The 12413-nt window shown below is 42.4% G+C and overlaps 2 protein-coding genes across 3 annotated transcripts in view; both read left to right on the forward strand.

Annotated features, from left to right (window-relative positions):
- Nucleotides 1–12413, forward strand: part of SLU7 (SLU7 homolog, splicing factor) — an 867785-nt gene that overhangs the window by 589647 nt on the left and 265725 nt on the right. The window lies entirely within an intron of this gene.
- The window catches only part of ATP10B (ATPase phospholipid transporting 10B (putative)), a 364478-nt gene that overhangs the window by 255573 nt on the left and 96492 nt on the right, over nt 1–12413 (forward strand). For both annotated transcript variants that reach the window (XM_050794772.1, XM_050794770.1), the window contains exon 6: nt 4063–4267. In XM_050794772.1, coding sequence (XP_050650729.1) covers nt 4063–4267 — 205 coding nt within the window. The remainder of the gene's footprint in view (nt 1–4062; nt 4268–12413) is intronic.

Below are 12413 nucleotides of genomic sequence, written 5' to 3' on the forward strand. Positions count from 1 at the left end.
GGAGCCTTCGTCCCAGGCCATGTTGATTTGTCTGATTTTTAAACAGCAGTGAACATCGCATAAAACTAAAATAGCAGTCATTCCCAGGTGTGGACCCACTAGCAGGGGGACAATCCAGGGTGTGTGTATGTGTCCACCTGGGGCAGCTGTTTCAAACAGGCTGGATTAATGAGAGCATGACTTCTGCTAGTGGGTCCTGGCCAGCTGCTGGTCTCCCCTGGGCTTCACTCAGTGCAGGAGCATGCTGCTTTTCTGCATTAGCAGGATTCGGCCAGTCATCACCTCCTCTGACTGAACCCCCTTGGGCTGTGTGCATCCCTGACTTTTCTGCAGACATGGTCCTGACAGTGGAGGAGACAAAGTGGACACTAGAGATTCAAGAGACCAGCATAAAGTGGCCCAGGGCAAGAAGGAAATGTCCCTGATCTCATTTTTTAATCCCTAAAATTCCTACAAAATGTGCCTCTGATTCCGTAACATAACTAAGTTTAGTTACTATAAATAAAATTCTTCAAATTTTTTACCAGCCAATCTACTAAACTGTTTCCCCTAAATTTTTTTTTTAATGAATGCCCCCAAAGTCATATGGATCTCATAGCTTTATTATTCCTAGATGCCTACCAGGGTATCCTGGAGGTATGTGTGCTTCTGTTTGAGAAGAGCATCCCTGGAACTGGGCAATCTCTGTCTCCGAGAAGGTAAACCCACAAAAGTGACTGAGAATATTTCTTCACCACTGCAGGCGATCCTAAGGAAGAGAGGATTATGTCTAAAGGAAAGACAGACAATTATGACCAGTACAGCAGTGACCCCTTGGGATCCAGCGAGTAATGTAAAGAAGAGAGAGACTAGTCTGACTTACCACTTGTGGGTGGCTCCTTTGATACTTAATGACAGGACTTGACAGGGCAATACTCCAGCCCAGCTCATAGAAGTGAGAACTCAGAAAAACACATATGCCATAAGCTCCTCTCCATGGCACTCCATCTTCCAGCACCTTTGTAACCTACATCCTAGAATAAGCAGTGCAGTCCTTTATTACAAAGGGGAAGAATGAGATTCAGTGTTCATGGATGGAGGTGTATTGGCCTTGCCTTTGATATGCCTCTGTATGCAGATACTGGCCAACTACTATTTACCAAAACCTTCAAAACCCGTGTGCTCTGGGAAGGTTGGCGATCAGGATTTCTCAGAGTGCAAGGTGTTCTCCCTGAATCCAATCTCAAATGCTGGGTAGAATGCTGAGATTATAGCAATCAGCTGATACCCCACATCCCCAAAGGCATTATCCAGTAGGACACAGAAGCCAAAGGAGGGGGAAAAAAAAGAGGAAGACAAGACAGAATCCATGATGTGATTATTACACATGACATGCCTGTATCAAAGCATCTCATGTACCCCATAAATATATATACCTACTATGTACCCACAAAAATTTAAAGGAAAAGTGATGTGGGTGGAGTGGAAGCACAGAACCAGCTGATCAACTGAAAGGTGCTTGGAAACCTGTCATGTGCTTTCGCATGTAAGGAGGAATTATTACTAAAATGTTACAGATACATCACTCCCAAAATCTGAGGATTTTGGGGTCTCAGAGGGGTCTCAATAGTCATTTGGATGACATTTAACTGTGTCTGCTGCACTGAGCTCCCAGAACCGCGGAGCACTTCCGCAGAACCCTGGGTTCTTTCGAGTTCTAACGTTGCTCCCCAATTCCAATGCCCCTGTTTATTTTATAGACTCGGCCTTCCAAATGGAAGCACCTTTATTTCACGGGGCTGGGGGATTCTTCTGAGAAGATCTTTTATAACCAGGAAGATTAGATGTTAGAAACACTTGTCTGAGGTTCTCCAGAGGGCCTCTAGGAAGGGAGGATGACACCAAAACCCTCTTCCTCCTCAGGGACTTTTGTGATGTCAAAGGAGAAAAGCGGAATTCTATTCACGACCCTTTCTCTGTGGAAGAGCAGACATGTCATGCCCAGTGCAGCTCAGATTCCAGCAGAAACAGAAACAAGAACATGCCCAGAGGCGCTCAGCATCAGTGGAGAAGCCCAGCAAAGGAAAGCCTGGCTCTCCAGGTCTGGCTGCCTTCAGAGGCACCCAGCTTCAAGTCAGCTGGGCTCAGTTAGAAGGACCACATGTGGGATATTAGTTTGGTTTCAAATCCCACATTTAAAGCGGGACATTTCCAAATGCAGACAGATGAGCCCACACCTCCGGAACAGATCGTGAAACTGTGTCACATGAGGAATAATTGAGGGCACCTGGAAAGTTAAATTTGGCTTGGCATACCCAAAAGTCTTCATGGGACACCTGAAGAATGCCTTAAAATATTTAAAGAATGGTGGAAGATGGAATAGACCGTATTACCTGGAAGAGCAGAACTGTTTAAATATTTGGTTAAGGCAGAAGGAAGGCTTTCTGAAATGAGAGCTCTTTGAAAATAGAATGCGGCCAGAAGAGGTGGCTCACGCCTCTAATCCCAGCACTTTGGGAGGCCGAGGCAGGAGGATCACTTGAGGTCAGGAGTTTGAGACCAGCCTGGCCAATATGGTGAAACCCCATCTCTACTAAAAATACAAAAATTAGCTGGGCGTGGTGGCAGGATCCTGTAATGCCAACTACTCAGGAGGCTGAGGCAGGAGAATCGCTTGACCCCAGGAGGCAGAGGTTGCAGTGAGCCAATATCGTGCCACTGCACTCCAGCCTGGGCAACAGAGCAAGACTCCGTCTAAAAAAAAAAAAAAAAAAGGATGCATTGGATGCATTGGATGTATTGCCTTGAGAAGTGTGGAGTTCCTTAGCTGGAGGTGGGAAGGCTGAGGCTGTGGTACCACCTGCAGGGAGATAGTATACTCAAGCAGTAAAAACTGTGGGCTTTGGTGTCAGGCTGGACCCAGGTTCAGGTTCCAGCTCTGTTTTTGTGAGACTTTGAAAAATTTCTTTTTGACCCCCAAGTACCTCATTTGTGAAATGGGTATAATTATATCTACTTCTGTGGGTTATTATGCAAAGTAAATGAAATGTGAATTAACACGAGCGCTTGGCAGGTAAGAAATGCTAAATGTGTCATTGTTCCTGTCACTATTATTATCTCAGCTTGATAAATTGGATAGGAAGATAAAATAATTTCCTCAGATTTCTTCAGCCCTCTAATTCCACAGTTACTGTAAGGTGTCATTTCGTCAAAACTCCTGGTAGAATCTTCCTAATTCCCTAACTGCCCAGAGTGTTCAATTTCAGTGCAGCTCCGGATCTTCCTGGACAGTGGCAGATATCCTCGCCTTTCCTATTATCACTCTCCTTATAATCAAAAACAATCTTTCCCAAATCCCAGTTCCCTGAAACTCTATTTTCGTTGGTAACAAGTGGCTATTCTGGTAAATGGTGGATATTAAGAGTAGTACCACATTAATATGACAACACAGTTACCTTCTCTTTTAAAATTTTTCTCTTGTAAGGAAGCAAGGGCTGAACACAGGACTTGGTCAAGAACTGGCTGTCAGGAAAAATTTTAAATGTTCATAAGAACAGATTTTGTTTTGTTGTTTTGTGTTTTGTTTTGTTTTGTTTGAGACAGAGTCTTGCTCTGTCGCCCAGGCTGGAGTGCAGTGGCGCAATCTCAGCTCACTGCAACCTCCACCTCCCAGGTTCAAGCGATTCTCATGCCTCAGCTTCCTGAGCAGCTGGGACTACAGGCACGCGCCACCACACCCAGCTAATTTTTGTATTTTTAGTAGAGACGGGGTTTCACCATATTGGCCAGGCTGGTGTCAAACTCCTGACCTCATGATCCATCCACCTCGGCCTCCCAGAAATGCTGGGATTACAGACGTGAGACACCACGCCCAAAGACAGATCTGTACTAATGAGATTCTGTAGATTATGCCTGGCTATTCTAGAGAGATTATGAGGTGGTCATTCAGGAGTAAGGTAGAATACAAGGCAATCTCATGACAGGCTAACTTGGTGGATAGTTAGGTGCTAGTGGGACCTTCCTTTATTCTCCCATTAGTTGAAACTTAAAGCTCACTCAGACCCCGTCTTTGTCTCACCCAAGAAAAGAGCAGACCTACGTGCAGAAGTGCTGGAAGGATGTGCGCGTGGGAGACTTCATCCAAATGAAATGCAACGAGATTGTCCCAGCAGACATACTCCTCCTTTTTTCCTCGGACCCCAGCGGGATATGCCATCTGGAAACTGCCAGCTTGGATGGAGAGACAAACCTCAAGCAAAGACGTGTGGTGAAGGGCTTCTCACAGCAGGTAGAGCTCTTTCTAAGATCTTCAGTGGTAAAGTCAAATACAGGAAGCAAGCCTACCCTACTGGAAAACTGAACTAAACCTAGTGGGTAGAGGGGAAAGTAGTAGATGCCTCCTTTTCCCTAGCACTTTAGATACACCAAATCCTACCAGCAGCCCTCTGAGATGGATATTATCTGCATATCACAGATGAGGAAACTGAGGCTTACGGAAGTTAAATAACTTGCTGAAGGCCTCAGAGTTTCTAAATGGGGATCCACTCTGTTCAATTGAGGAAGCTATACTCTCAGTTCTGAACCGAGGAGTGTAATGTCTGTTCCATTATCCCTAGGACCAACTCCTCTTCTGTGCTCATCCAATCCCAACTCACTCTGCCCAGCTCAGCCCTAGCAATCTCTCCTGCCACTAATCCTAATACTCCTTCTGCCCCTCCTAAATTGCAGCAAGGTATCATTAACTATGTTTCCATTTGTGTATTCCTTAACTTCTCAATAGGGCTTAAGCCTCCTTGAGGGCAGAGAGAGATCATTGATACTTTTTTTTTTTTTTTTTTTTTTTAAGACACTGGGTTTCCACTGGGTGCGATGGCTCAAACCTGTAATCCCAGCACTTTGGCAGGCCGAGGCAGGTGGATCACTTGAGGTCAGGAGTTCAAGACCATCCTGGCCAACACGGTGAAACGCTGTCTCTACTAAAAATTAAAAAAATAGCCAGGAATGGTGGCAGGCACCTGTAGTCCCAGCTACTAGGGAGGTTGAAGCAGTAGAATCGCTTGAACCCAGGAGGCAGAGGTTGCAGTGAACCAAGATCACACCACTGCACTCCAGCCTGGGCAATAAAGTGAGACTGTGTCTCAAAAAAAAAAAAAAAAAAGAGAGAGAGAGACTGGCTCTCAGTCTGTCACCCAGACTGGAGTGCAGTGGCACTGACACTTTTGTTTAATCCCCACCCCTTCATAAACGGTACCTCAGACATCATGGAGAAACCATGATTGTTTGGTGGGTAAAAGCTCAGGGTCTGGGGTCTGACGGAGATGGGTTCAAAGCCCAGGTCCCACCACTCATCAGCCATCTCACCTTGGGCAAGTTACTATCCTCTCACACCTTGGTTCCCTCATCTGGAAAATGGGGACAAAAATAGTTCCCTTTCCATAGGGTAGTTTTGAAGACTAAATGGTAGGTACATGACTGACTTAGCATGAAGATAGGCACATAGTAAAAGACCAGTGAACATTTGGTATTAATATCAGTGCTTTCATAGGCAATATGTGTTGACTGACTGAAGCCGGGTGTGATATTCCAATTTGCAATTAAAATTCTCCTTGTGGGAGTTGATTTCCAATATGGTCCCTTTCTTTAACCAGGGAAAAGAGTACAATTTTATCACTTTTCTTCATTCTGCCAGCCTTTGGCTGGGGAGAAATTGAATGAGTCAGAGGATCTGGGAGAAGGAAGGCAAATGATTTATTCCTCAGAGATCCTCATGAGCTAGAGTACAGTTTTCCAGACTCACACTTCTCAAGTAAGTTTTTAAGTTCTAGGAGCAAGGGTCATTGTACCTTGCCTTGCCTCTCTCTAAGCACCTGACAAACAGTTCTCATAAAACCCTCTTTGTGTGATTGATTTGGTCCTCAGAAGCCTGTTCTCTTGTGCATATCTTGGGAATAATAATAGCTATCCCATGGTTTTGCTGTGAAATTCAAATGGTATAAGGAAAGTAAAGAACAGAATAAAGAGTTTGCCACCCAAGAGACTCACAATAAATGGGAACCATTGCTGCTACCAAGGCTGCAGTTGCCACCACTGGAAATGGAAACCACCACCACCCCCTGTAGATGAGCATGCCTACTGGTCTCCAGGCTCTGAGTCGATCACTGAGCAGCAGCCCTGTCTCCGAGTTTGCTCACCTCTGCTTATTACAGCCACATTTGCTGAATCACTGTAGGGTTCGCAAAAAGGCAGGGTGAGATCTGGTCTAAGTTCACAGAGTCATTCTAGACAAGCAATAACAATCTGTTTCTGGGCTCAGAACTCTGTAGCCTGCCCTTTGACCAGAGGCTTTCAAATCTTTTCAACAGTAACAATAAGAAATGTATAAAATATTACAAACACACACACACTCACGCACTTGCACGTGTGTATGTGCACATGGGTGAGTATTTAGTATGTAAGAATGACACCTTAGCCTGACCACATGCAAGGCACTCTGAGACTTTCTATGCTATTCTACCTTTTTTTTTTTTTTTTTTTTTTTAGGACTGAGTCTTGCTCTGTTACCCAAGCTAGAGTACAGTGGCACAATCTCTGCTCAGTGCAATCTATGCCTACCGGGTTCAAGTGATTCTCCCACCTCAGCCTCTTGAGTCGCTGGGATTACAGGCGTGCACTACCACACCCAGCTAATTTTTTGTATTTTTAGTAGAGACTGGGTTTTCACCATGTTGGCCAGGCTGGTCTCAAACTCCTGACCTGAAGTGATCCACCTGCCTTGGCCTCCCAAATAGGAGCAGTAAAACTTGTAAATCTACCCTTTAGCCTCCCTACCCCAACATCTTTATCCAATTCTGAAACTTTCTTACTCTCTCTCTCTGGCAGTCATGTCAGTGTTGTTTCATTTCAACCAGTGACTTTTCTTTTTGTCTTTGGCAGCAGTTCCCAAACTGCGTTTTGCATATTAATTAGTCAGCTAGTTTGGGATGTAGTTGGAATGAAGAGTCAGGTGAAAGGGACATTCACACTCCGGTGCTATAGACCAGTCAATTTAATAAGTCTCTCCAACTCTAACCCTCAGTTCTCACAGAGCACTTGCTGAGATGATTTACAAAAAGAAAAACAAAAAGAGAGAGATAAATTCCTATGCAAAAGGAAGGAGATTATTTAAGCTTGAAGGTTTCCAGGGTTCTCTACTCTGTCTCAGTTCTTGATTCTCCCCCTCACTTTGCTCGAGTGTTTTTTTTTTTTTCATTTTAGTAATAATAATAGACTTTTATTGATTCCATAGTAAGGGCTTTGCTTGTTTATCTCGTCTATCCTCAAAACAACCCAATGAGATGGGCACTATTATTGTCTCCATTTCCATAAGGAAACTGGGGCATATGGAGGTCCTATAACTTGTCCAAGGTCACTGAGCAGGGAAGTTTTGGAGCAGGCTTCAAAGCCAGGTTTGTCCAGAGTCTCAGTTTTTCTGTTTTTTTTGTTTTGTTTTGTTTTGTTTTGTTTTTTGGTGTTTTTTTTTGTTTTTGTTTTTTTTGAGACAGAGTCTCACTCTGTCACCCAGGCTGGAGTACAGTGGAACTGCAACCTCAGCCTCCCAGGTTAAAGTAATTCTGCCTCAGCCTCCTGAGTAGCTGGGACTACAGGCGCCCGCCACCACACCCAGCTAATTTTTTGTATTTTCAGTAGAGACGGGGTTTCACCATGTTAGCCAGGATGGTCTCAATCTCCTGACCTCGTGATCGGCCTGCCTCAGCCTCCCAAAGTGCTGGGATTGGTGGGAAAGTGGGAAAGTGCCCAGAGCCTCAGTTTTTAAGGCTCAGTAGCTCATATCCCTGGCCCTTTAACTGTTACCTTGAGTTCACACAGAGATACTTACTTGAAAGCATACATTTATTGTTGCCAGGATTCTTTCCACATACAGATAGCAGGTGGCAGGGATAATGAAAGTGGGCTCAGCCTGCTCCCTGGGGGAAGACATCTTGGCTGCTCTTTGCGACCTTGCTTCTCCTTTATACTTTTAGGGCAGAAAGATTTCTGAGTATGGATAGAACTTGCTTCTGGCTAACTCTATACCACAGGATTTCCCTAATGTATTGAACAAACATGTGGATGAGAGTTGCAAGGAAAATAAATGTTGCAAGGCCAAGTAATATGAGAAGACAGTAGGTTACCAGTTTTCAAATATTGTGTTCTGCAGAACTCTGATACTTTAATAAGCCCCAAAGAGAAGGACAGGTGCTATTATGTAGTATTTCTAAACATTTAAGCACAAGAAACTTTTATCCCAAGAAACACATCTCGGAACTACTGTAGGAGGGGTGGGCTACCACTAAGGGATTTGCTGCAAGTATATTACAGGTGTTGAAGGTGTATCATAATCATCACTGGGAAAGTTTTTAAATATATATATGCATCCTTCTGTATCACCACCAGTAAATTAGGACTCACTAGGACTGAGTAGGGCCTTGAGTGTGCATATTTAAAAAAATTTTCTCCCAGACGATCTTGATATAAACCTACCACCACCTCCTTGAAAACCTGTACAACCAAGGAAAGGTGCCACCTCCAGTGCTTCCAAAAAACACTTATCCTAGTAATGGGAAGAAAACTACCATCTAGGCACTTCTTACTATATACTAGTTCTTTTACATGCATTGTCTATTTTAAGCCTTATGCCACCATGGGAGGTGGGCATCACTATCCCTATTTTATACATGAAACCTCTGAGGCACTGAAAGAGCAAATCTCACTAATCATCTCAAAGATTTTGAACACCTACAAATATGGTTTGTTTGGAAATTTGATGTCTTATGTAATAAGTATTAATGGCTTTTGATAGTTTATTCTCCAAGTCCCTACTGTCTTTGAGACCTTCACCTTGCCAAAAGGGTTTTTACTAACCGCAGAGATTACGAGGAACATCTAACCCCACACATATACCCACACTCATTTTTACCATCTTCTAGAGGACGAGAATTACTATATTCTGGTAATTCAAAGTCAGTAAGACACACTTTATCCCAGCTCCCATAGATCAGCATTTCTCAGAGTCTGCTAAGCACTTATCCCAAGAGACAGTTCTTGAAAAACCCATGGTCCATGGTCAAGTCACATTAAGAAGCTTTTGTTCTGTGGTCCCCTCTTGCAGGTTCCAATGTTCATTAACATATTAACATCTCTGAGAAAACCTAGAGTCAAGAGGCCTGTTAAACTTTCTTTAGCCCTGAGCTCTCCAAATTTATTTAACCTAAGAATTATATTTCAGCACAAATATTATTAACATTCCTATGGAGCTTTTCAGAAAATATTAGCCTGAATTGTGGTACAGACATGGTCACAACAGGTGAAGGGTAACAGAGAAGTTGACGAATCCTCGTGGCTTAGGCAGTCCATTCTTCCCTTTCCTGTTTAGGTTCAAACGAAATTATAAACATTAAAGAACTTCTTAAAAGAGTCTTTCTCCCATGACATTGCAGATTATCCTCAAGGCTGCCAAAGAGTTAATTTCAAATCCTTGTCTCAGAATTCTTCTTGGACTAAATCAACTTTTTTTTTTCCACTGGAACTTTTATCCCAATGGGCCATCTTTGAATTTATAAAATTATTGACCTATTTTTGAGATATTCACTCTCACTTCCCATTGTTAGGGAAAGAGGGGAAAGGGAAGGAATTCAAAATTAGGATTATGCTAAACACCTGTCCAGCGGGCAAGAGGACTTTATTAGAGAGTTCAAATGTACAGTTTTCTCTTTGGTGACATTCTGATACCTGAAACCTCTTCTGTAAAAGAGTTTTAACCTAGGAATTTAACACCTGGAAAGGAGTATATAGCATTCATTTCAATAAATGTAACAGTTACCAAAGCCAAAGAATCAGAAATGGATGCTTCCAATTAGTGTTTCAGATCAAACATGTCCCTGGCTATCTATTTTCCAAATCACTGAAGCCGAAGTCCCACTGAAGCATGGGTCAGATCATTCCCCAGGGCCAACTGGGAACTTGCTGTGCCAAGTGCGATCTGTGGACAGTCACTTCAGTAAGCATCACTGAGAACTTGTCAGAAATGTGAAATCTCAGGCCCCACCCCAGACTGAACCAGAATCTGCATTTTAACAGGATCCTCAGGTGATTCACGTGCACATGAAAGTTTGAAAGGCACTGGTCCAGAGCATCATTGATCAATGTAGTAATCATGCTGTTTGTTGCTCAGGTTAAAAACTCTCCATTGAGTCTCCCTTTTGACTATGGTTAGTGCTTTTAAGCCATTTGCTCAGTTACGAATAGCTGCTGTAGCCTGGATCCTCTGCAGTGGAAGTATGTATTGATTTTAAGGTACTTAGAGAAGAATTTTACCAACAAAGAGTTGAGATCCAGTAGGAAGAAATTTATTACCATCCCATTTTAGTGATGCCAAACCTCAGTTAAAGCAAAGGTAGCTGCCTGTCTTCTAACCTTGCCTGCCCTTAAAAACCAGAGAAAGTTCCTCTTTCCTGCTAGATTTGCAATGGGACCTGTCCTGACAGACTTCTCCAAATTTCCTTTAAGAATGAAACTTAGTGCTTTCTACCTGTTGATCAGTGCTTAAATGTTGAGCACAGATCACATTTTCTAGGATTCTTTTAAAATATGACTTCATAGTAGTATATAATATCGAGATTACAACACCTATGTGCCATAGGCAGTGAGTGTTCTATATCTATTATTTCTTTCTACTACTCACAAATAACCCTGTAAAATAGGTGTTTTTATTATTCCATTTAACAAATGAGGCAAGAACAGTTAAGAAACCCTGTTTTCTAGGTTAACTGAGCTCAGATTCAAACTCAGGCACAGATCTTTGGTGGGTTTGTTTACTTTTTGTAAAGGAAATTTTTAAGTATATACAAAACTGGAGAGAATAATGTGATACATTTCTATGGACCCATCACCTAATTTCAACAATTAGTTTATAACCGTCTTGTTTTATCTATGTCCCCACCCTCTACTCTCTGCAAATTATTTTGAAGCAGATCTTCAATATTTCATTTCACCCGTAAATATTTCACTATGTATCTCTAAAGGATAGGATAATAAAAATATACAAGTATACTATCATACCTAAAAATTGGCAACAATTCTTTGATGTCAACTTTCAAATCAGTGGTCAATATTTTCCATTTGTTTGAATCAGGATCCAAATAAGAACAAATATTGAGATTAATTTCTTTAAACTCTTTTATTCTGTAAGTTCCCCATTTAGCTCTCTTTTTAATGCATAGTTTTTGTTGCTTAATAAACCAGGTTGTTTATCCGGTATGATTTCTTTTGTCGTTGTTGTTGTTGTTTTGTGTTTTTTTGAGATGGAGTTTCGCTCTTGTTGCCCAGGCTGGAGTGCAATGGTGCGATCTCAGCTCACCGCAGCCTCTGCCTCCTAGGTTCAAGCAATTCTCCTGCCTCAGCCTCCAGAGTAGCTGGGATTACAGGCATGTGCCACTATGCCCAGCTAATTTTGTATTTTTAGTAGAGATGGGGTTTCCCCATGTTGGTCAGGCTGGTCTCGAACTCCCAACCTCAGTTGATCCATCTGCCTCGGCCTCCCAAAGTGCTGGGATTACAGGCGTGAGCCACTGCACCCGGCCCCTTTATGATTTCTTATAGTCTGTGCGCTGTCTTCCTGTGGAACCATTTAACATGTTTTTCTGACCACTGTATTTTTACAACGTGGTAGTAGGAACTAGTGTCTAAGTCAGATTCGGGTTAGATTTGGCATTTGTGCATGTGCATGTCAATGTTATGTCATAGGAACTGCAGTGTGCTACCATCTCAAGGCACAAAACATCTATCTGTTTTCACTGTTAATAGTTGTTGATGATGGTTGTTTAGATCCATTACTTCAATGGAATTTGGAAAACTAGTGATATTCTAATTGGTTTATAAGGAAAAATTTCCCCTCATGAAATATTGGGTCACTGTGGGGTGTCCCCTCTGTAGAGAAAATGGATGCCTTTGAGTCTTTCCTCTCATTCACTTTTCAAAATAATGAGTTGGTTGCCTAGGATCCTCCAAAGGTGTTCAGTGGGTTTTTCTTTTTTAGCATCAATATGAACTCATGGTTTTAAAAATATCTGACATCAAATCAATGCACTTGTTGTCTCTCATTATCGCCCCATCTCTAGCCAGTGGGAGCTTCTTAAAAATGAGAAGTGGCTCCTGAGTCCTTTTCACATGACGTTAGTGGTCTTTGGTAGATCTGGTTCCTTTTAATAGAAACCACAATAAGTACATGCTAGAGGAGTTTATTACTATTGGATTGATTATTATTTCTCTGCCATTTAAATGAACACGACTAGGACATTTTTAAGATTAAATACATCTGGATTCATGCTGACACTTCAAATTCAAGAATAGAGGTTTGGTACTGCACCTCATCAATATTAAATATGTAATCTTTTTCC

The sequence above is a fragment of the Macaca thibetana genome, chromosome 6, assembly GCF_024542745.1.
Source record: "Macaca thibetana thibetana isolate TM-01 chromosome 6, ASM2454274v1, whole genome shotgun sequence".
In the NCBI taxonomy this organism is placed as follows: Eukaryota; Metazoa; Chordata; class Mammalia; order Primates; family Cercopithecidae; genus Macaca; species Macaca thibetana.